Here is a 22,047-nt window from a genome sequence, read left to right on the forward strand (position 1 = left end):
TCAGATAGAGAGACTCCACCCGGGTCGTGTACTCCAGCCCATCAGCTAGTGAGGACATAATAATAGTTTTAATCTTCATTTTATTCATTAATTCTATCAAACTTTGGGGGGTTCTTTATCACAATTTTTATTTTGCATACATGCATAAATTATATTAAAGATTACTGTAACGCATCACCACAGTCGAGTCGTTTTCTGACCGTGTTATGAGAATCAATAAAAAAATTGTTTATTACTAATCTATATCCTGCCTTCAGTCTGTTATCTGTCTGTGTTCTGGTCTGGACTCTGGACTGATGTCGCGCATGCGCACATCGTAGTTAGTCTGCGTGTCATGTTGATGAATTCTAAAACTGGGTAGTCAACATGTCCACCACTGCTGCTCAACAAAACAATAACGAGGAGCCCGGGCTTCACGGTACGTACCGCCGCCAGTTCTTCTCCCCTCCACGTTACACAGACTATTTCAGACATTTCCAATGGGTGTGTGTGTTTTTGAAGATCTTCGCTTAATCCAGGTTTTTATTATAAAAGTTACATCGGTTACGGTATTTCCTCTTCTTCTGGGAGGAGCGGAGGGTGATGTTGGTCGACGTCATCGCAAACTAGCCAATTGCGTTGCGACAAATGTTTGACTGATGGAAGGGGCAACCAATCACGTACGCAAGTCTGCACTGGGCGGGCTCTAGCCAAATGAAAACAAGTTGGGAACAAAAGACGAATTAAATGTTGCTTTTATTTGATGCTTTTTTATTTTTATTTGACCAATAATGGGTCCTATCACTCTCACTCCTCTCGCCTTATTATTCAACAGGTCACATAGTCTAACAAAAAAATATTTATAAAGGAAGACAATGGTAGGATGTTAGCTCAAGTACCAACATAATAACAGCTCCAATAATACATGGAAAAAGGTGTGTCCAGGCTTGTAATGATGAACAATTGGACTGAAGCTGAGTGTGCGCTTTATATGTGACATCAACGCTGAACAGCGACATGCCTGGGTGAATTGTCTCACATTGCACTTCACAGTTATGCAAGACATCACATGAGAACAGCATCGATGACATATTGCTCTCTAAATGGGTAATCGGTCATGTATACGTTCGTCGTCGTTAATTATCATTTTTAACGAGGCTAAAAGGGGGGGGGGCGTCTCGTGCTATCACAAGGTTTATATTGTGTGCTAACCAAGGCCCGCTCTCCATAAGAAATTACATAACCTCTGTGTTTGGAAAAAACAAACGTGCAATCTGTTTGTGGGGCAGTGGCACAAAGAAAAGCATGCTATCATGGATGCATTGCACAGTCAGGTCATTTGAATGCACCAGTGCCAGTGGTTCAGCAAATGTAGGTCAGCTGTTTCTATTTGAAAGGAAGCAGAGGTGTGTCTCTGTGTGGTATACAATCTGCTAGGTTTTAACACAACAAGCTAAATTTCACCCCCTTTCCTCCTCTTGACCTTTTGTGTTGCCCAGGCTCTTGGGTAGAGCTGGAGCTGAATGGGAACACAGGGACCCAGGGCGTGCAGACCAATCTCCCAGAGACACCCGCTGCAGACCAAATTAACGGAAATGCTGGCCTGAGTCAAACTCTGCAGACCCTGGAGGTGGTGCCTGAGAGTGATGAAACCCTGATTGGAGGCCTAGAGCATGTGCCGTCGTCCTCCTCAATCCACAATGGAGATATGGAAAAGATTCTCCTGGATGCACAGCATGAATCCAGCCAGAGTAGCTCCTCCTGTGATAGGTAGGAATAGAGGCCATTATATGCGCTTTAAAGCTCAGACAACAGTTTGGTGTTGTCATTTTTCTTCTTTTTTTAAATCCCAATGTGTTAATTCAGTCCTCACAGGCCACCAAGTCCAGATCAGGATGAAGATCAGATAACTTTTGATGTGGAGATGCCCAGCCCAAGAGATAGTCAGGTAAAAAAAAATGTTTAAAAGTTCATTCCCTTTTCAGGTCTTTTCATTTGACACTAAAACCTAATTACTTTGCCGGTCTATTTGCAGTCAGATGACGATAGTGCAGAGAAGGACAGAGAGGAAGACATCCTGATGAACAAAGAAGTAGACTGGGTCGCTGACTGGTCCAGCAGACCAGAAAACGTTCCACCAAAGTAATCAGACTCTCACTTCCAGAATCATTCACTAATGGTGATTTAGGATATGGTTTTTTGAAGTTAATTTGCAATAACTCTGTTTGATTATTCCTTGCAGGGAGTTCCACTTTAGGCACCCCCGACGTTCAGTATCTCTCAGTATGAGAAAGAGTGGGGCCATGAAGAAAGGTGGCATCTTCTCTGCTGAATTCCTCAAAGTCTTCATCCCTTCCTTACTCATCTCACACATTCTCGCTCTTGGCATCGGGTAAGTCTAAATTCAGGCAGTTCTATCTTCATGCAGGGGCACAATGCAAGGCTAGGCATTGCACTGAAAAAAGTTGTATTTTCTCAATCTGCACTGATGTTTTGTCCTTTTACTAAACTTGAAATTTAGTGACTCACCATGTGCCATAGGAAAGGGTCGTCAGCACGTCATTGTCAATTTATCAGTACACTGCTATTTTGGTAACCAAGATGACTGAAATGTATGTATCTGGTGCCTGACTACTCAGACCTGGGCCTCATGCATTATTTATTTATAAAACAAGCTGGCCTGGATGTTTATGAAAATGTTTTTTGTTTTTGTTTTAACTGATCAACTGATATGGATTGATGGCTTTATTTTAGTGCTACATTCTATTTGTCAGCATTGTCATTTTTTGTACGCATTATCTTTTTTTTTTCATGCAATTTCTGGATTTTGTTCTTCCTCTAGGGTTTACATTGGAAAGAGAATTGCCACAGCCTCCACCAGCTCCTACTGAATAGAAGATGAAGCAGTGCCTGGATGTTCTCGTGTCTCCAAGTCTCCCAGCCACCCTCCTGTAGTCAAGCTGTTTCTCCACATCTATTGTATGCCCACATTTTACTTCCAGTCAGCGTTCAAATTATGTCACATTGTAGATGTAGTTGTAGATTTATACACATGATGTAATGTGGTTGCACTCCATCACATTTTGACACAGGGCAACATTGTACCCAGCAGCTGTCACCAGCTTCTTCCACCAGTAGATAACAGACCCTGTTAGAGCTGCAAAGTATTAGTCATCCTGTTCAACTCAAAAATATGTGGATGATGTCAGGTGGCTTCAGGGTTGAAGTTTTCTCTACTTGTTTTGATGTTTTGTCATGAAAAATCTGGACTTCTCCTACGTGGCCTCTCACCACTGTTGTCTCAGTTGGCAGAGTGTCCAAACCAAAAATATACGCCACAATACAAACAAATTAAATTGGCCCTGGGAACAGAGGGGACTTTTATCGCCTTAACTTTTTATGCTAAACATTCAAGTTGCAGTTATTTGAGGGGAAACAGATGATGCTGCACAGTGGGATTTGTTTTTAAATCCCACGCATTTTTGAGAATAGAAGTTGTATCATGTCGACTCCTGAAGGTTTCTTTTTACAGCTTTGTTTTTTTTGAAGGTTGGAAATCTTAGACATTGATCTAGTGAGTAGCTCTGGATTTTTACAGGGGGGTTGTTTGACTATATTATAATAGTGGAACCTGGGGTGGATGGCAATTTCCCAGGCCATATGCTATTTTTATTTGTTTTTGCCTACATATCTTCTAATTTAATTTAAAATAGAAGCAATGGCAAAGTGCCAAATTTGTATCTTTCACCACTGCACATTGGTGATTTATCTTAGACTGTTCTGTTTTTTGATGAAAGCTGCAGATGTGAAAAATACTTTTAGCTGTGATCTGCCCCATCTAATAGACATCTTTTGACATTGTATACTTTGTTTATACATTGATATTAATGCATATTATATCATTATTACCTAGCTTTGTCGCAGTGTATGTAATGTGTTTTTGCTGTTGTTTAATTGCTGAAGCGTCAGTGGCAGAAACCACCACAGAGGAAGGTATTTCCAGGGGGCTCAATGAAGAGCGTTATCTGGCTTTTATGTAGATTACACTGTGCAATCATTTCACATTCTATGATACAATAAAATGTGTCCAGTGTGGGTAGAACTAAGAGGAAAGCTTGAGAAGCATTTCCTGATGAAAATGCATGTGACATCTGTACATTGATGCTGATTGGATGACTGGATGTTTCTTCTGTCGTTGTTTGTAAATGGATGACATTATAGAATCGTATGAAGAAATCCTTCACCATAATGTACAATATTCAAAGTATTGGTATGAAAGCTCTCAAATTCATTTAGGCTTTAATGCATTATACAACTCATAGTAACTCCTAAACTGTACATGTCATCATAACAGGCTCATGTACTAATCAGTGTGCAATACAGAACATTTTGAATAAAGTTTGTACTATATACAGCGGCTGAGATATAAATACAAAGAGAGTGGATATAGCACAATAGACTTTAATGCATTATTTAAGGCATGAAATCTAATAAAATGGCATATCATCATTATGGGCTCCTACTGGGTAATTGGTGAGCAGCAATTAGCATTTTATGTTTTGAATGGACTTTATACTGAATACAGAGGCTGAGACATTAATACAATCACAAAGAAAAGAAAGCAAATGTGTGTAATTATGTTAGAATCCTAGATTTTTATGCAAAATCTAGGATTCTGATTATGGAAACACGACATTAAAGTTCGACATTGCTCACACTTCCAACTGTACATAGGGGAATTAAAAGTGTATCCATTTCAGAAACAACTTGGATTACTAATATAAGGTAGCCTGTAAGACAAATTGTGCCCAATGTGAAAGGTCATCTCATATTATGTGACTGCATTTGTAAAAAAAAAAGTCCCCTTGATATGAATCAGACAATAGCCATCTTCATTTACAGAAATAAGTAATTGAAAGGTTAATCTGATTATTATTTTTACGCTTAGTAATAATAATAATAATAATAAAACGTTTCCATAATTAATAATACTGCTCCTGACGCCGTCACAGTCATTTAAACAGGTGATGCTTAACCTGTTTACCCCTACACTGATAACTGAGCAGGGCGGGGCAGTGCGCATGCGCGGTACCTCTTTGTGGCCCTTCTCTTCTCTGGTGCTTGCCTGGTCTGCAGGGACCTCTTCCAGCAGTAAATCCAAGGATAGGACTGTTATGCAAAAGCTATAACCACTCATTTAAGGTTATTCGTTAGGCTGCATTGTACAAACCTTACCTGCTATTGACAGACATCGTCAGATAGGCACAGATCGCCCAGGGCGTCGACTGGCCACCAAGCAGAGCATCCATTCATCCTTTCATTGGCAGCTGAGGTGCTCCAGTCAAGCTAGCTAGCGTTAGCCGAGAGGTAGTGGACAGCTGTGTCAGAGGGGATCTTCAAAATGTCGGGTTACCAAGGAAAGAAGAACATTCCACGGATCACAGTGAGTATTGTTTCATCACATGGGGAATAATGCATTTGTCCTTCGGTTCTTGGTGTGTGTGTGTGTGTGTGTGTGTTTTAATAACGTGCAGTGAGCCTCAGGATTAGACCAAAAGCTAGCCGACGCTTAGCTGTCGCGTCCATTCATTTAACCCGACGCTGTCACCTGCAGCAGTCCTGCTCCCACACACTGAGAACCAGCCAGTGGGTTTGCTAATATATGCAAATTATGTAGTATTTTTTTTCCTATGCAATAATACTCTTTGCTCTTTTCAGTAGCTGTTAGCTCTCCTCCTCCTCCTCCTCCTCCTCCTCTTTCTTCCTGACAGCATCCTCAGCTAGCAGTGTGTAGTTGACAGCTTTGAGTGCAGGTTCCTTCACTGTCATCACCTCATCTTTCATCATGCATCCTCTGACATCTTGCTCCCTTAAGTATTTTTTTTTAATTCGAAATAACGACATTTTTTGCAAAATCTGACAGTTCTGCAGCCATGACAAGGGTGGGTTATTTAACCGTGATTCTGTGATATACTGTGGGAAATTGAGATTTAACGGTATCATTTTTATTTTTGCTTTGCAGTGGAGCTTTTTAACCAGAAAGCACAGTATTAAGGGCCTACAGTAGGGATCCCATGGTAGTTAAAAGAAGTAAAACCTCTTTAGTAAAGTAGGTCATTGGACAGCACCCATCCAAACCTTTTTTTTCCAAAGCTTTCATCATGCAGCTGTTCTAGACAGAGTGCTGAAGCATGTAACGAGCAATTTCTCAAAGTTCGATCATTTAATAGCAACAATCTGTCTTGTGAAATGTCTTAGCTCAGGGTCACGTTCGGTTTTGTACTGTTATTTACTCTCTCACAGGTCCAGGCAAGGGTTATAAACATAGAGCGGTGACATCCAAGACACAACATGCAGACATGCAGACCCCCAGCTCCCCCAGGCACCACTTATTAGTTTGGAATGAAGCAGAATCTGTAGTTCACTCTGCAGAGCTTATAACAAAACACCTAAATAAGGCTTTGTCCCTGAACAACAGTAACTGAATTCATTCAAACATACAGTCGTATCTAGTGCTACCAAAGTACCACCACACAGTCGATTTATCTGTCACCAGAATGACGGAAACGTAGGCATTATTGTAAGCATTGATTATTTTTCTTAGTCAATTAAAAAGACACTTCTCTTTGTTTCCTATCATTCGACTTAATGTGATTAATTCATTAACATTTTATGTTTTATTTTTTGTATCAGGTGAAATAACCAAAGGACATCAATACAAATATAACTGGGAAATAAGGTTTTATTCATGCAGATTATTTAAGTTTGGCCATTTCTGTTGTAGCATACAAAATAATGCAGTCTAATGGTAATAGTCCTGCAATACATTCTACCACCATGAAGGTTATAATGTTCAGTTTTTGTTGAAACTGTTTCAAAGAGGTCTTTATAACTATATTTTCATGCCGGAAGATGTAGTTTGTGGTACTACTGAATTTAATTTTATTGTGCCATACTGACTGGTGTTTCTATTATTTTGTACAGAAACACTCTATGTGTGTTACAAACATTTCCTATGTCCATTTATAGTATAGCATACACTCTTGACACTGAGCCCTTTACTAAGTACACTCAGTTCTTAATAATCAATTCAGTAGATTACATGATTAATTAGGAGGGGGCATTTTTATTGCAGAGAAGGACATCCAATTATTTATCATCTTTAACCACTTATCCCGTAAGGGTCATTGGGGGGTTGAAACGGATCCCAGCTGGCATTGGGCAAAGGCAGGAAAAGAAGTGCATATATATTTTTATTTTACATAATGATACATTCATTTATAAAGTTACGGACTACAGCAATGCTCAATGAAAGCCATTTTGAGCTAATGTATCTGTCATGACTGACCATTTGGGCACAGAGAGGACATAGGTTAAATGACCAACTAATAATATAGTACAGCAATGGCCTCATGTCAATAAGGCCATGACTTTTATATCTAATGCTTCCCTCTGTCCGAGTGTTTCCTGCTGTGGGGTTTGCAGTAAACCACTTTTGTCTTCATTAGCTCTCTTGACTGTCCTCAGAGACCGCGGGAAGCCTGGAAGAGAAGTAGGCCAGCCTCGTACGCTCTCTTTTCATCTCATACAGGTCGAGTTAATTGTGCCACTCCAGAGTTTGTGGTCTTACTTGAGTGCTTTGATCAAGACTGGCCTCAGATGTGGTGTCTATTTTGTTTGAACAAATCATGTAGGATAACCCTAGTCATAGTTTCAACAGGATGACAGTGGGGTTTGATCTATGGTTTGTATGTGAGATGTGGTGATCATCAGCTATTAGCACCTTCCGCAGCATTGTTTCTTCTTCACTCAAGATTTTTCTTGTTCTCTGAAAAAAAACAGGAAAAACACTGAGCCAAGTGAATCACTTAAGTTGTCCCAATGTTATTTTCTATTAAAAAAGTAATTGGTCTTTGAAATCGGTCAATTTTACTGTTGAATTAAGGAAAAGTCTACTCACTTCAAGTGATTAAAAAATATGATTTCTCCTTCTTTTTTTAGGAAGCTGAATTATGTTGTGGTTTATGGGTAATGTTAAATTCTGTCTCCTTCTTTCAGAGCGACCGTCTCCTCATCAAAGGAGCAAAGATAGTGAATGATGATCAGTCATTCTTGGCTGATATCTACATGGAGGATGGAGTCATCAAGTGAGTTTGATATGAAGATTGACAAATCTCCCAAAAATAGATTGGCACCTTACTCCAATTGGCAGAATGACAGGATCTATTTCATTTCATCTACAAGAGGGCTACCTATAACTTTGACTCTTGGACTCTAGATTGTCTCTCTCTTGATTTATCATGTTTCCTTTATTAACTTCTGTTACTTTCCTTTCATTTGTCTCCTTCAGGCAAATAGGCGACAACCTCATTGTTCCCGGGGGAGTTAAGATCATAGAGGCTCATGGGAGAATGGTGATGCCCGGGGGCATTGACGTGCACACCCGATTCCAGATGCCTGACCGAGGCATGGTGTCAGCAGATGACTTCTACCAGGGCACTAAGGCGGCCCTGGCTGGGGGGACCACTATGATCAGTATGTATTATATCAGTCACATTTCCAGCTTTCACAGCACACTGATACTGTTGCAGGGATTATAACATTGCAGATGTGCATGCAGTCAAGCGTATGATTTTATTATGCAGTTTGCTTGTGCACATTAAATCCAACCTGTTTGTTTGTGTTTAACAGTCGACCACGTGGTGCCGGAGCCTGGCGCCAGCCTGGTTGCAGCTTTCAAACAGTGGAGGGAGTGGGCTGATAGCAAGTCCTGCTGCGACTATTCCCTGCATGTGGACATCACCGAGTGGAACAAAGGCACCCAGGAAGAGATGGAGGCCCTGGTGAAGGATCATGGTACGCAGGCAGATTCTGTCTTCACACACATCAAGTTTAAAAATCAAGAAGATCTTCTTGCATGGGGAAATAAAGTCAAGCACTTTTCACAGACTGCAAAACAGCGACTAAATGTTTCTGCTGTAATTTTTATCCTCTTGATTTTACTCATCCCCTTTGCTTTGGGTTTCCCCCTCTCTTGCTCTCCTTATTCCGCCTTTGGCTGTTTTCTCTCATAAGTTTTCTATCTTCAGGTGTCAACTCTTTCCTGGTCTATTTGGCTTATAAGGATGTTTTCCAACTTTCTGACTCTGAGGTATGCTCTGCTTCTGGTTAATATTAGCGAGCTCTACAGCTGTCTGTCATAGCATATGTTTTTGAGGCTGTTAAAAGTCTTTCGGGTGGACGACTGCGACCACGAGCTGACCTGTTTGTATCATTTTCTTTTAGATCTATGAGGTGTTCAGTGTAATCAGGGACCTTGGAGCCATTGCACAGGTGCATGCTGAGAATGGAGACATCATTGCGGAGGTAACACAACCACCAATTGGTCAAGTCTAAGCTGTAAGCAGCTATTTCCATTTTTGATTATAATGTTCTTGTGTGGATTTTTCAGGAGCAGAGACGTATTCTAGACCTGGGGATCTCTGGCCCTGAAGGACATGTACTGAGCCGCCCTGAGGAGGTAAGATGGAGGACTGGCTTTTCAAAAGAGAAAGAGTTTTGTGATTATGTACTTAAAGATTCAGGATACAGTTTCGGCAAGAAGAGACGATGTCAGAAGGCCTGTATGGAGACCAGGCTGCTGATGAATCTGACTTTGTGTGTCTGCAGGTGGAGGCCGAGGCAGTCAATCGATCTGTCACCATAGCCAATCAGACCAACTGTCCCCTCTACATCACCAAGGTGATGAGCAAGAGTGCTGCTGATGTCATTGCCCTTGCCAGGAAAAGGGGTAAGAATAGAATCATTTTTTGATTTACTGTAGTCTGTCTTTTTGTTTTTTTGTGCTGACAGCATCATGTCTACTCCTTTTTAGGTGCTGTCGTGTACGGAGAGCCCATATCTGCCAGCCTGGGCACAGATGGAACCCATTACTGGAGCAAGAACTGGGCAAAGGCAGCAGCCTATGTCACTTCTCCACCGCTCAGTCCAGATCCCACCACCCCCGACTACCTCAACTCTCTGCTGTCCTGGTAGGTGCTCTGTGCCAGCACCTAAAGATAACATGCCAACATCTGACGTGCTGATGTGTTACTGCTGTGTGCTACATTTTATTTTTACCAAGCCATTACCTTTACATACAAATACTTAAGACAAAGATAGAATATTAAAGTAGCAGATAAATGTCATGGATTTGTCATCAGTAATTGGCGATGTAAAAACGTATCCTTACGCTTCTTGTTTTCTTTCTTTTCTAGTGGGGACTTGCAGGTATCTGGTAGTGCTCACTGCACTTTCCAGACATCTCAGCGTGCAATAGGCAAAGATAACTTCACCCTAATCCCAGAGGGCACTAACGGCACTGAGGAGAGGATGTCCCTTATCTGGGACAAATGTGTGGTGAGTTTGATGCCATCAACTTTTCATGCATTCCAAAAATTCCTTTTCTTGAAGTACTTGAGAGCAAATTACCTTGTAAGCCTTTGCTGTGTTTATATGCAAGTATGTGATGTGTTGTTCTAAAAGGTGACTGGCAAGATGGATGAGAACCAGTTTGTGGCGGTGACCAGCACGAACGCGGCCAAGATCTTTAACCTGTTCCCCCGCAAGGGCCGTATCGCTGTGGGGTCTGATGCCGACCTCGTGCTGTGGGACCCGGATATCACCAACATCATCTCAGCTAAGACCCACAACCTGGTTAGATGGTTACTTCCCCTGTTTTGACTCTTATTCACAGTGTATTTTAATCATTTATGTGGCCTAAGACTTTATTGTTAAGTGTGTATATGATGGGAAAATACAGTTCACAGTCAAACACTGTAGTTTAATCGTTAAAAAAGTGAATTTACTTTCAATAATTATTATGTAATGTAACAGAATCTTAAGGGAGCAGACGAAACCACAACTTTCAGATGTACTGCTACACAATGTCCAAGTGAAAACCAGTTTACTTCTTTATTCATCGTAGTTCTTTAGAAAAAACTGTTGGAATATGAAACCTAATTATTTATGCTAGTAACTGTAACTCTATCCATTTCATCGACTCAGTGTGTTTTTGCTGTCTCTTGATCAAACCTCTTCTTTTCCCAGGCTGTGGAGTACAACATCTTTGAAGGCACAGAACTGCGCGGTGGTCCTGTGGTGGTGATCAGCCAGGGCAAGATTGTGCTGGAGGAGGGCAGCCTTCACCCTACGGAGGGCTGCGGTCGCTACATCAGCCGTAAACCCTTCTCTGACCACGTGTACAAGAGGATAAAGGCTCGCAGCAGGGTGAGTTCTGATTGCAGGTAGACGGACCTCTGAGCAGACACACTCATCAAGTTATGAAGTAACTAAATTCTTACAATAAAGGTAGCAGGTGAAGTACACACAGCTTCCGGTCTGATATATTGGCCTTTATGTTTAGCTCACAGAGCTGCGAGGAGTCCCCAGGGGCCAGTATGACGGGCCAGTGTGTGAGGTGACTGTGACTCCCAAGGTGATGAGCACAGTCTCCTCAGTGAAGACTTCCCCTGCCAAGCAGCAGCAGCAGCAGCAGCAGCAGATTACTCAGCAGCCAGTGCGCAACCTCCACCAGTCTGGCTTCAGTCTATCTGGTGAGTGTAAGCACACATTCATAGCTGTCCTTGTTCACAACAAGGCAAATAAGCTCTAATGTGTTATCTCTTGACTTTTTTCTTTTAGGTGCCCAGGTTGATGACAACATTCCTCGTCGCAGCACTCAACGCATCGTGGCTCCACCCGGTGGAAAAGCCAACATCACCAGCCTCGGCTAGGCTCTTTCCTAAACTGAGCCGGGGATGCAGGGCAACACGGGACCAGAGGCCACTCTTACCGCTGTCACATCACATCTGGTCACCTCTGACTCCCCCTGCACCCAACCCACAAGCACTCCATCCATTCTTATTCACACAATACCATTATGTCACTTTGTGCAACAAAAAAAGAGGAAAGCACTATTCCATACTGTTTCATCTTTCCTGCCATATTCCATTGTCAAGGAAGGATCAAGTGAATTGAAGCAGCTTTTTTTGCATTTTTGTTTGATTATGGATGAAATTTATTTGTTTACATTTTTCTATAATTTTTGCTGTACATGTTTGAGATGTTAAGGTGCCCTCATAGCTTAGAAAGTTGACAGAAAAGAAGGGGTCAGTTTCATGAGCAGGCATTTTAGAAACTGCAGGTGTTTACAATTTTTCTCAATGCGCTGTTCATTTTAACAGATAGAAGTTAGAAAGCGCTGGTGTTCTTGTTACTGCACCACCATTAGGTGAAAAGTCTCCATTGTCCATTTTGTAACACTGTTACGCTGTAACGTTGCTGGTTTAGTACAAAAATGTTACATTTTTTGCCACAAAAAAATACAAATTTTTAAAGATTGACTAAAGAACATAGTATCTGCATCTCAACACCTAATTCTATCTGAAGTTTGCAGTATTTGATCTTTGTGTAGGTACTCTGTAAAACAGAACAATTCACCTTGGTCCTCCTTTTGATTTATAGTTGCACTCTCTTTGTTTAAAAAAAATAATTGATGTATCTTTTTTATCACGTTATGTCATTTTTGAAAGCGCTGACTGCACTGAAAGAAAATTAAAGGATATTTTAAGGTTGAACTACTCATTCAACTCCGCCCTGAATATTGGTGGGGGAGGAGAAATGGCTGGCACGTAACATTTTTGTCTGAGTCACATGAACATTTTACCTCATCTCATCATTTAGTTTTTCCATCATGTTTGTTAAAAGGTTGTCAGGGCAACAAGCTTCCAATAATCAGACCTTTGTATATTGTTCAGGATACAGACAGACACCACGAAGAAGCTAGATGGGAGGTTTTGCTGACAACCTTCCTGCACCTGGTGCTATATGACCATTGCTGTATATGTGCAGATGATGTCCACACCCACACAGCACTCACCATTTACCCAGTTTTGACAAAAATTTGTTTTGCACCCGTAACAATCCAAATGATAAAAATGTATGTGAGCTTGCAACTTTTTATTTGTATTGGATATGTCTGTATGTTTTAGGATATTTGTTTAATCGAAGTACTTGCCTGCCTGTTCTGTAAGATATTGATAGCACACTGTATCCATGAAGGCTCTTTAAGGAAGTGGAACCATGATCTTTGAGACCTGATGAAAAAATGCTTCGGTATGTTTATGAAATCCCCAACAGTGTGTTGATGATGTGTCCTCTGTTCTCGGTGTTAGTGTCGTGAATGAATTATCAGATATCCAGTTTCTCCTTTCTTACCCACTCTACCTGCCCAACACTGTCGACACCAGATCCACTCGAGGTTTTAACCGTATTCACTAAACCACAGCGGGTTGTCAGTTTCACGGCCCTGTGCGGCCATACTGTAAAACACTGGTTTATTTCTTCCTCATTGCCTTGTCAAGTGTAGGTTTTGTATGCAGAGCTATAATGTGAAGTGATTTACATTTGGGGAAGTGTCTTGGTGATGGTTATTGAGTTTTGATGTTGAGCACTGTTGTTGCCCCTCTCCCAGCAAGTGTGATACTCTCTCGGTCATGTATGTTTTTTAGGGTACCAGGGTTTTGGGGGGAAATCATCAGTCTTGTCGGCATTTGACCCTATCTGTGTTGACTTCAGTGGATTAAAACAATAAAAAGAAAATGTATGGTATTGACTTTTTCTATATATATATACATGAACAAGTTAACTATACAGAATTTAAATGACACATAAAATGTCCTAAAAAAACATCTGTAACAGGGAAAATGTTCATGAAAATGTAGGTTTAGAGACACCAATTTTTACATGAAAATTTACTCTTAACTAAAATGACTGGAAAACTCATTGTATTCTTCCTAATTTTGCATTTTTGCTCGTTTAGCTGAAAAACTGCACAATGATTCAAAGCGGGTGGAGAGTGGCGCAATGTAGGCTACTACTACTTAACTTACGCATTTTACATTTTTAAGTACTTCTACTCCTCTACGTTTCAAAGCGTCTGTCTGACAGCATACTGGTTTAATTGCAGATTTAGATTTTACAAACAGAAGCATTTCATTACCTTATAAAATCCAACATGTTGAGGTTTTTTTCTTCTCAATAGCTATACCTCAATGAGCTCCAAGACTAAAATGCTATTTGCACACTGTTGTATCAGTGTTAACAATCCAACATTACGATATTTAAAATTCCCCCTTCAGTCAAACATGTACGTTGCATTTTTTTGCTTTCCTTGAATGTTTGAGCTTCATTGCACAGAATGATGTATGTGTAGAGTTTAGATTAGAAGGCTGTTTTCTCATTCAAGTTTCTCTGAGCTCACATAAATCTCTATTTAAGATGTGTACATAACATCTGATTTGTGACTTCACAACAAGTTTGGAGGCCAGTCGTGGTCCAGTACCCAACTTACTCTAGCATGATATGGAAACCTTTATTAAACCTCCAGGACACATTCACTGAGAACAGACTTTTCAGTAAAGTAGGACACATCTTGTGTTTGCACATTTATAAAATTAAGATTTTTCAACTAGGGAGTAGATGTAATTTCAACTCTTTAATTGAACTTTTTAGTGCAACAAACATATCAGATGCAAATATATATATTTCTTAACATTTTTGTAGTTCTTTAATAATATGCTCCCAAGGGTAATTTTCCTGCATCGTGAATACTTGACTCTTGTTGGAGCATTTTTACACCGTGGTTTGGCTACTTGTACTTAACTAAAAGCTCTGAATCTTGTTCACGTAACCAAATAATTGTAATAAGTTAAATAGAAGTTTACCAATAGAGCACTGTCTCCAGTGAACTTAAAAATCCTAAAACGTTTTGACATATTAAATAAAGTCACCTCAAGTTAAAATTTGTAACACCACATCCCAGCTGTGGATGGAGTAACTGCAATTAGGCAGTGAGACACTAGGTGGAGGCATAGTCGTGATGCGCATTTGTTTGTGAAGACACCCGCGGGGAGCTGCCAGTAAATTGAAGTGAGCAACTTCACAGTGCATGCACTCATCAGACACAGCTCAATGACTAGTGATGCCCTCAGGCAGTTTGACAGTTGTCCAATTAGGACTTAGCATGATGAATGCACTGATTAAACCTGAGAGGGGAATCCTATAATGTCAATAAGTTCACCATCACTGATGAGAGCTTTTAAGGAAAAACGCAATGCATCAGGAAGAACCGAGTCCTCGTGGGAAAGTTACACAAGCATGAGTCACCAGCAGTGCTCGCTGTGCTTTCAATCCACTGAAACACAGACACTACTATTTTAAGTCCAGAAGTCACTACAATATTGTCACGAACATTAATATAGAACTTTAAGCATTCATGATTAATGGTATTCCCCTTTAGAGTCAATGATTGTGAATATTAAAAGAATACTGAGGAAATGTAGATTGTACACTCATTGATCATTCAAACATGTAAACACACAATTAGAGATAGTGCTGGTGAAACACATGGGGTGGGGGGTGGGAGGGGGTTTCTTGGTCTGTTCCAGTCTCATATCTGACTCCTGCAAGGCTGCAGATCTAATTATGGTATTCATTACAGCTATGGCATTTTGAAGATGATAAATCTTTATAATGCGTGGCACACAGGTATTCATTAGCAGAGGTTTCCTTCATAATGCCACCATTTTCTAAAGAGAGAGACACTAGTGGGAGTGGTGAACTCGGTCATCTGTAGTTTATTGCTTCGGCTGGTAGCTTCCTCTCCTTATGGCATCTGAGCAGAGATGGTGTGATTTACAGGTTCACAGACATGTCAGTCAATGACAACGCGGGCATTGCTGCATTGCCGTTCTCTCCCCTGTGGGCAAGCTGATGATTTCACTTCTACTGCTCTTAACACTCAACTGCATCTCTTCCTTTTCACACTTGCAAAAGGAGTACATTTTGGTACTACAGAAGGAGAAAAATAAATCAATACAGTTGGCAGAGACACTCTGCAGTCTTGAACGCACACTAAACACACACACCTTCGCACTGGTGAACAGCACCCACACAGCAGATTTTATGAAAGTCAAGGCTTTGCATGTGGATAGTTACTAAAAACAGTACTGAAACAAGGAGTACAGCATAAGAGAATAATGTCTGAGACTGTGTATGACTTAACTTAACATCTCTAAATCTGATGGATTTTTTTAAGAGGCTTGTGGGCCGGTCAGGATTGAGGTCAGCTACCACAAGGTCAGTTGAAATTCCACAGAAGTATATTAAGACATCCATCTGGCACTGCTCAGAGGTACATGAAATTGTAGGAATGTGGATAGATGAACTGGACGTATATAGGGGCTATGTATTCAGTGAATCATCCAAATGAAACCACAGGAGTCCTAAAATGTCTTTATAAATCAATTTCTTAGGAATATGACATACAAATTTATTGTAATGTGACGTGGGAGCAGCAAAGTCCCTCAGTTTTTACTGTTTACGGAGAAGTGAACAAACATTATTTTGACAACAGGAACAGCATTAGGCAAACTTTGGGGACAACAGGAGCACCACTGAGCAGCATTTTTAAAACATTTGGTAAAGTCATGCAATATATAAAATGTTCCCACTTACATTTTTATACATTTGAACTGTTCTTCGGTAATATAAAGCATGTAAACATTTTGTAATCTTTTGGTCTCCTAACTGTGAGGAATCTTTCTTTTGAGCCACTTCAGGCATTCTTTTTTTTACACTTTTACAATATTTGATACACATTTGCTTTATTTTCATCCCTGCTAAGCTGTATTCTGCTATTTGTTTCTTAAAGGGGTAAAATAAAGTATGTATGATAAATATAGATATTTCTTCTTCTTTGACATTCATACATCCAGGAAAAACTCAAAATTATATTTAAATTTTTAAAATTTCAAAGTAGCCATCATCCAACACAGCTCAACCAACCAAATATATTCTCATCCGTGTCCTTGAAAGAGGAGTCATGACTAATGGATGAAGGATTATAGTAGCTATACAGGCTCTCCTTTTTCTGACAGGGACAGTTGGTGGATTTTAATGGTGGGAAGGTTTCCAACTGGAGGCGGCTGGGCGCAGTTTGAATCCTGCGGGGGAGTCCCACCACTGAAGACACAGCAGCAGGTCCGATGGAAGTTTTTACTGCAGAATTTTGCCACTTTATCCCTGCTAGTCTCGGCCGGTCCTGATCCACCTGTGGGGCCACCAGGAAAGACTTTCCACTCCCTGCTGTCCCTGGATGAGGGGGTTCTGGACAGGGCCATGGAGGAGGAAGGGCTCAGCCGACAGGGCGCCTCCCTGCTGTCCAGTCCCAGAGTGAGGGCCTGACTGTGACCCTGAAGTTGACTCTGAACTGCACTCAGATGGTGATGGTGTGGTCTGGGGGTCTTTCTCAGACAGTGAACTCCGAGTAAACTCTGAAAAGCTTTCTTAAACTCCTGGTTGGAGCATGGGTAAATGATGGGGTTGATGCAGCTGTTGAAGTAACCGAGCCAGAACGTGATCTTGAAGACAGTTTCTGAAGGTCTGTATGCAGGAAAGATGGAGCCTGTAGGAACATTAGAATGATGAACACTGCATTAAACATGACAGCAGAAGAAACAACAATATCCCAACCAAACTCTTGTCTGAAATGTTGAGTTTGATATATTAGAAAACAAGTGACTAAAAGCCACACTGGCAGCTCTGTAATGCTGTAGGCACAACTGCAATCTGAGCTAAATGCTAACACCAGCTTTCAAACATGCACTCAGTTGCAATGGTATCATCCACATTTTAAACAGGTAATATTTCCCAAGTTCCTTAGTTAAGCCTGTTAGCAGGTGTTAGCATGCTAATTAGCTAAACACAAAGAGGAGGTGTCATCATGGGAATGCAATTAGTTATGCAGCTGTTTGGTATCCTCTGGAGACAGTGAATAGGCAATCTGTGGCTAAATGAACAAAATTAATGAACAGCAATCCATCCAATCCTTATAAATCACCCTAAACCACAAATGTCAACCTCATGGTGGCGCTTATAGAAAAATCAAGGGAAGTAACAAGGATTCAGCTTGTATTGAACATTAATGTCTCTACAGAATTTTCAAATCCATGTATGTCAATCTTTTTAGTTAAGTGAAAAGTTTGACCAGCTGGTTTTGATAAAGGATAAATCAGGGGCTCACTAAAGTCATTAGTAGTCTTCCTCTGTGCACCATAAATATTTGTACCATATTTCATGGCAATCCATCCAAATGTTGTTGAGATATTATATTAAACCTGCCAACCTGTCAGTTACGCAAGCAGAAAAAAAACTGCTTATCACCTCATCCTCTGGGGATCATGAACATCTGTATAAAACATCTGTGTTTTTATCAGATGAACAAATGATCTGCAACTACTGAGTAAAACATAAATTGCTCTGATTAATATCCACTTAATCCTTCAGCTTAATCCGGTTCTGACAAAAAAAAAGCTCCCTACTTGCCATCAAGGTGAACGATTTAATTAAATTGGTTTAATAAATTGTGCTGCTTGTGAAGTATTCACAGAAGAAAGCATGAGTTGGATCCTTAATGAAGAAGCAGATAAAATGGCTTAACAGTCACATTACATGCAGCCCTGTTAGTCATTGTAAATGTGACTCTTTAATATATCCAGTGACTGCCAGTGAAACATTAGAATAATTAAATGGCTGACTTCTTGTGTGAAAGCAATATCACACACTCTATTTGTGTATCTATCTATCTATCTATCTATCTATCTATCTATCTATCTATCTATCTATCTATCTATCTATCTATCTATCTATCTATCTATCTATCTATCTATCTATCTATCTATCTATCTATCTATCTATCTATCTATCTATCTATCTTCAGAGGAAGAAGGGGAGAAGCTGTCTTGTGAAATGCGTTATTGGACCGGCTGTTTCAGATGGTTAAACAAGGCTGTTGAAAAATGAGAATGTGATATAGAGATAGATCAAAAAAAAGAGGTGGAGAGAGTTTGAGAACAAATTATTTTCTGCGTGGCTCTACAGCTCATACATTTTATCCCCAGCTGTGCCAAAAAAACAATTCCTTTATATCCCTTAATAGAAAATGAAAAAGGATATTGCAGCATTTCAATATACAAACCGTGTACAAAAAAGAATAAAACATCACATTTGTCTCTTTTGTTAAAATAAAATGCAGCTTTAAATAGAAAGCTAACACCAACTGAAACCCATCTGTTAAGTCTACTGGAGTGTAGCTTTTCACAATTCTGCTGTGATGTAGACATGTAGTAGACTGTATCAGTACACCCTGACATCACTGTGGTTACAGGTGCAACAGAGTGCCCTTCCGACACACCGGGCACTGATTTAAAACTTGAAACCAAAGGGTGCAGAAACACTGCTTTTTCTGCCTGTTTCTGTTTTTGGATTAATAACTCAATTAAGTTATTCTTTAATTTATCTGAAATGTCAAGAAGAGAAGAGGACAATCCACAAACAAACACAGCTGAAACAACTCATTATTTAAAATATTTTGACAAGATCAAATTCCCACGATTCATTTGTCTTAAATAAGGTTGAGGCTGCCACAATAAACTAAATCAAACTATCATGACGTATCCATCTCTACACGACCAAACCAGACTATTGCTTGGTCATTGACTCATAAATCTCTCATTGTCCAGAGACTTGTGGCAGCGGTATGCAATCTGTCGCTAGCATTAGAAAGGGAGCATTTGTAGGCAGAGCCAAATTGTAGCAGCTAAATTTACAAGCATGATAGCACTGAATAAATAAAAAAGCCTGGAGGGATTTGTGAGGGTTTTGTCATATCTCATACTTACTTGGTTGGAATTTTCTGCTCACATCCACCTCATATTGACACTGGCACATATAGCTGCAAGCCGTGTGAATTCCCTTCAAGCATTCTTCAGGGACAGTAGTGATGGGAACATCAAATAAAGTCTGACACCCATGTGATGGCTTTACCTGTCAGTCCTGGACTGGCATTGTGATGAAGTGAGAGAGGAAGGAGCAGAGAAATTACTTTAAGCTCCTTTCAAAGATATCTGTTTGAAATATATGTTGGTCTGCATTGCTGTGCTTTTGTTTACAGAGAGGAGAGCACTGATGCCACTCAGACATCTAAAACTTTTATTAGGCCTATTTATAGAGTGTCTACCTGGACGAGTAAACATTTACTACGCTGCTCAAGAGGCCACAAGACTTGCATGAATGACAGTAAATTCAGAGTGTGCCCACAAAGGAGTAAATCAATTAATGTAATTAACATCTCCAGCACTTAAAAACCTGGCAGCGGCTTAAATCAATCGATAAAATGAATTCATCCAGAAGTTAAGTAGCTTTCTTGAAGTGGTCTGACTCATATGTGTGAGTGCAGATGATCAAATACATCAACCTGTTTCAATTTGAAAAAAAAAAAGATGCATAATATGAGATCTCTATTGCCTCTCAATGGCTCTGAACATAGCGACATGGCTGCCATGAGCTAAGTGGGGCACGCTTATTCACTACCATGCACTAAAAGCATGCACGGCCGGCCCAGCTATGTCAACATAGCAAAGAGAAGCTCTGACAACACACAGAGGGAGGGCAACTTCATTCTCTGCTCAGGTAGACATTACTCCACAGCATCTTTACATAGAAAATAGTTGTTTGCTGCTATATTAATGCTTTTAACGACCTATATTGCTACTTAAAATCAACTGTCCAGTTCATCTTTAAAGGAAAAGGGACATTGTGGACATACACATTTTCTTTGTTACTAAGATATCTAAGAGAATACCACTCTCATATCTGTCCGTTCAATATTAATTTAGTTAGTTTAGCATACAGGCTGGAAACGGGGAACAGTTTGACTCTGTCCAAAGGTGACAAAGTCTGCTTTTAAAGTTCACTAATGACTTTAGTCTCCTTATACCCTTTGGTTTTAGTAACATGCTATGACAAATGATATTAGTGAGCTTTAGGTGCTTGTAGGGACGAGGGAACACACAAGGGAGAGTGACTGCATTATCTGCGCAGGGAGACATCACTCCACTATATCTTTACTTAACAAATAGTTGTTTGCTGCTATATTAATGCTATGAATTTAAAGTTGAACTCGTTAAACAACTGTTGCTTTGCTCAAACAAATTATACATAAAGTACATCTTGGAATTTCCTCTTAAAGTATTGGGAATAATGTATAAGATAAACATGACAATACTCACCGATGGGTAGCACCAGGAAAAAGGGCAACCAACACAACACGAAGCAGCCAACCACAATGCCCAAGGTCTTGGCGGCCTTTTTCTCACGTGAGAACTTGAGCAGTCGCAGGGCGAAATGTGTGCGGCTGCGAAGGGACTCGTCCTCTGATACAGTTGTGTTGCCTCTGTGTATCCTGAGTATTATCCGCTCTGAATCTGACTTCTCTGTTTTGTGGCCCTCTCTCAGGCCCCGGCTCTCCCTGTGAGCTACCACATAAACCCGACAGTACATGACCAGTATGATGGCCAGAGGGACGTAGAAAGAGCCCAAAGCAGAGAAGATAGCGTAAGCTGGCTCCTCCGTGATCTTGCATATGGACTCGTCCTCAGGTGCCGGCTCTTTCCAGCCAAACAAAGGTCCAATAGATATGATGATAGACAGCACCCAGAGCAGCATCACTGCCAGCAGAGCCCTGCGTTTTGTCATTATGGATGGGTAACGCAGAGGGTAACTGACTCCAATGTAGCGGTCAACAGAGATCACACAAAGGCTCATGATGGAAGCAGTGCAGCAGAGTACATCCACAGCTGCCCAAACATTGCAAAAGACCCGTCCAAACACCCAACGATCCACAATCTCAAGAATAGCAGAAAAAGGTAGAACAGTGGAGCTTATCAGCAAATCTGCCACTGCCAAGTTCACTATAAAATAATGTGTGACTGTACGCAGGTGTCTATGGCAAACCACGGAGAGGATTACCAAGATGTTACCCACAATTCCAAACACAATCAAGACGCCAAGCACCAGGCCCAGAACCACAGCCTTGACCACGTTCAGCTCTGGGACTAAAACCTGGCTGCAGTTGGAGCCGTTCTGTGTTAGAAGAGGTGGGGTCATGTTGTCCAGCACAGGAACCAT

General features: G+C 40.6%; 3 protein-coding genes across 3 annotated transcripts; 2 read left to right on the top strand and 1 right to left on the bottom strand.

Moving 5' to 3' along the window:
• Nucleotides 1-314: 314 nt before the first annotated feature.
• Nucleotides 315-4,488, top strand: bnip3la (BCL2 interacting protein 3 like a). Its single transcript, XM_054610223.1, has 6 exons — nt 315-418; nt 1,479-1,749; nt 1,846-1,927; nt 2,015-2,121; nt 2,222-2,371; nt 2,822-4,488. The coding sequence occupies exons 1-6, from the start codon at nt 367-369 to the stop codon at nt 2,868-2,870; spliced, it is 711 nt and encodes a 236-aa protein (XP_054466198.1). The 5' UTR covers nt 315-366; the 3' UTR covers nt 2,871-4,488.
• A 591-nt stretch (nt 4,489-5,079) lies between these two features.
• Nucleotides 5,080-13,622, top strand: dpysl2a (dihydropyrimidinase like 2a). Its single transcript, XM_054610224.1, has 14 exons — nt 5,080-5,422; nt 8,038-8,126; nt 8,330-8,514; nt 8,671-8,835; nt 9,069-9,130; nt 9,265-9,345; nt 9,431-9,499; nt 9,649-9,769; nt 9,854-10,010; nt 10,236-10,377; nt 10,504-10,674; nt 11,068-11,247; nt 11,384-11,573; nt 11,662-13,622. Exons 1-14 carry the CDS (start codon nt 5,381-5,383, stop codon nt 11,751-11,753), a joined length of 1,746 nt encoding a protein of 581 aa, XP_054466199.1. The 5' UTR covers nt 5,080-5,380; the 3' UTR covers nt 11,754-13,622.
• A 3,309-nt stretch (nt 13,623-16,931) lies between these two features.
• Nucleotides 16,932-22,047, bottom strand: adra1aa (adrenoceptor alpha 1Aa). The gene is made up of 2 exons (XM_054611535.1): nt 21,150-22,047; nt 16,932-17,485 (listed from the first exon to the last, which is right to left on the bottom strand). Exons 1-2 carry the CDS (start codon nt 22,045-22,047, stop codon nt 16,932-16,934), a joined length of 1,452 nt encoding a protein of 483 aa, XP_054467510.1.

The sequence above is a fragment of the Anoplopoma fimbria genome, chromosome 13 (assembly GCF_027596085.1).
Source record: "Anoplopoma fimbria isolate UVic2021 breed Golden Eagle Sablefish chromosome 13, Afim_UVic_2022, whole genome shotgun sequence".
NCBI classification, from domain to species: domain Eukaryota; kingdom Metazoa; phylum Chordata; class Actinopteri; order Perciformes; family Anoplopomatidae; genus Anoplopoma; species Anoplopoma fimbria.

Excerpts from the sequence above, each read along its gene's own strand:
- bnip3la (XM_054610223.1), top strand. The coding sequence starts at position 367 with ATGTCCACCACTGCTGCTCAACAAAACAATAACGAGGAGCCCGGGCTT. Across the intron at positions 1,750-1,845 it reads AGTAGCTCCTCCTGTGATAG|TCCTCACAGGCCACCAAGTC; the intron begins GTAGGAATAGAG and ends GTGTTAATTCAG. Across the intron at positions 2,372-2,821 it reads ATTCTCGCTCTTGGCATCGG|GGTTTACATTGGAAAGAGAA; the intron begins GTAAGTCTAAAT and ends TTCTTCCTCTAG.
- dpysl2a (XM_054610224.1), top strand. The coding sequence starts at position 5,381 with ATGTCGGGTTACCAAGGAAAGAAGAACATTCCACGGATCACA. Across the intron at positions 5,423-8,037 it reads AGAACATTCCACGGATCACA|AGCGACCGTCTCCTCATCAA; the intron begins GTGAGTATTGTT and ends TCCTTCTTTCAG. Across the intron at positions 8,127-8,329 it reads ATGGAGGATGGAGTCATCAA|GCAAATAGGCGACAACCTCA; the intron begins GTGAGTTTGATA and ends TGTCTCCTTCAG.
- adra1aa (XM_054611535.1), bottom strand. The coding sequence starts at position 22,047 with ATGGTTCCTGTGCTGGACAACATGACCCCACCTCTTCTAACACAGAAC. Across the intron at positions 17,486-21,149 it reads TTTCCTGGTGCTACCCATCG|GCTCCATCTTTCCTGCATAC; the intron begins GTGAGTATTGTC and ends ATGTTCCTACAG.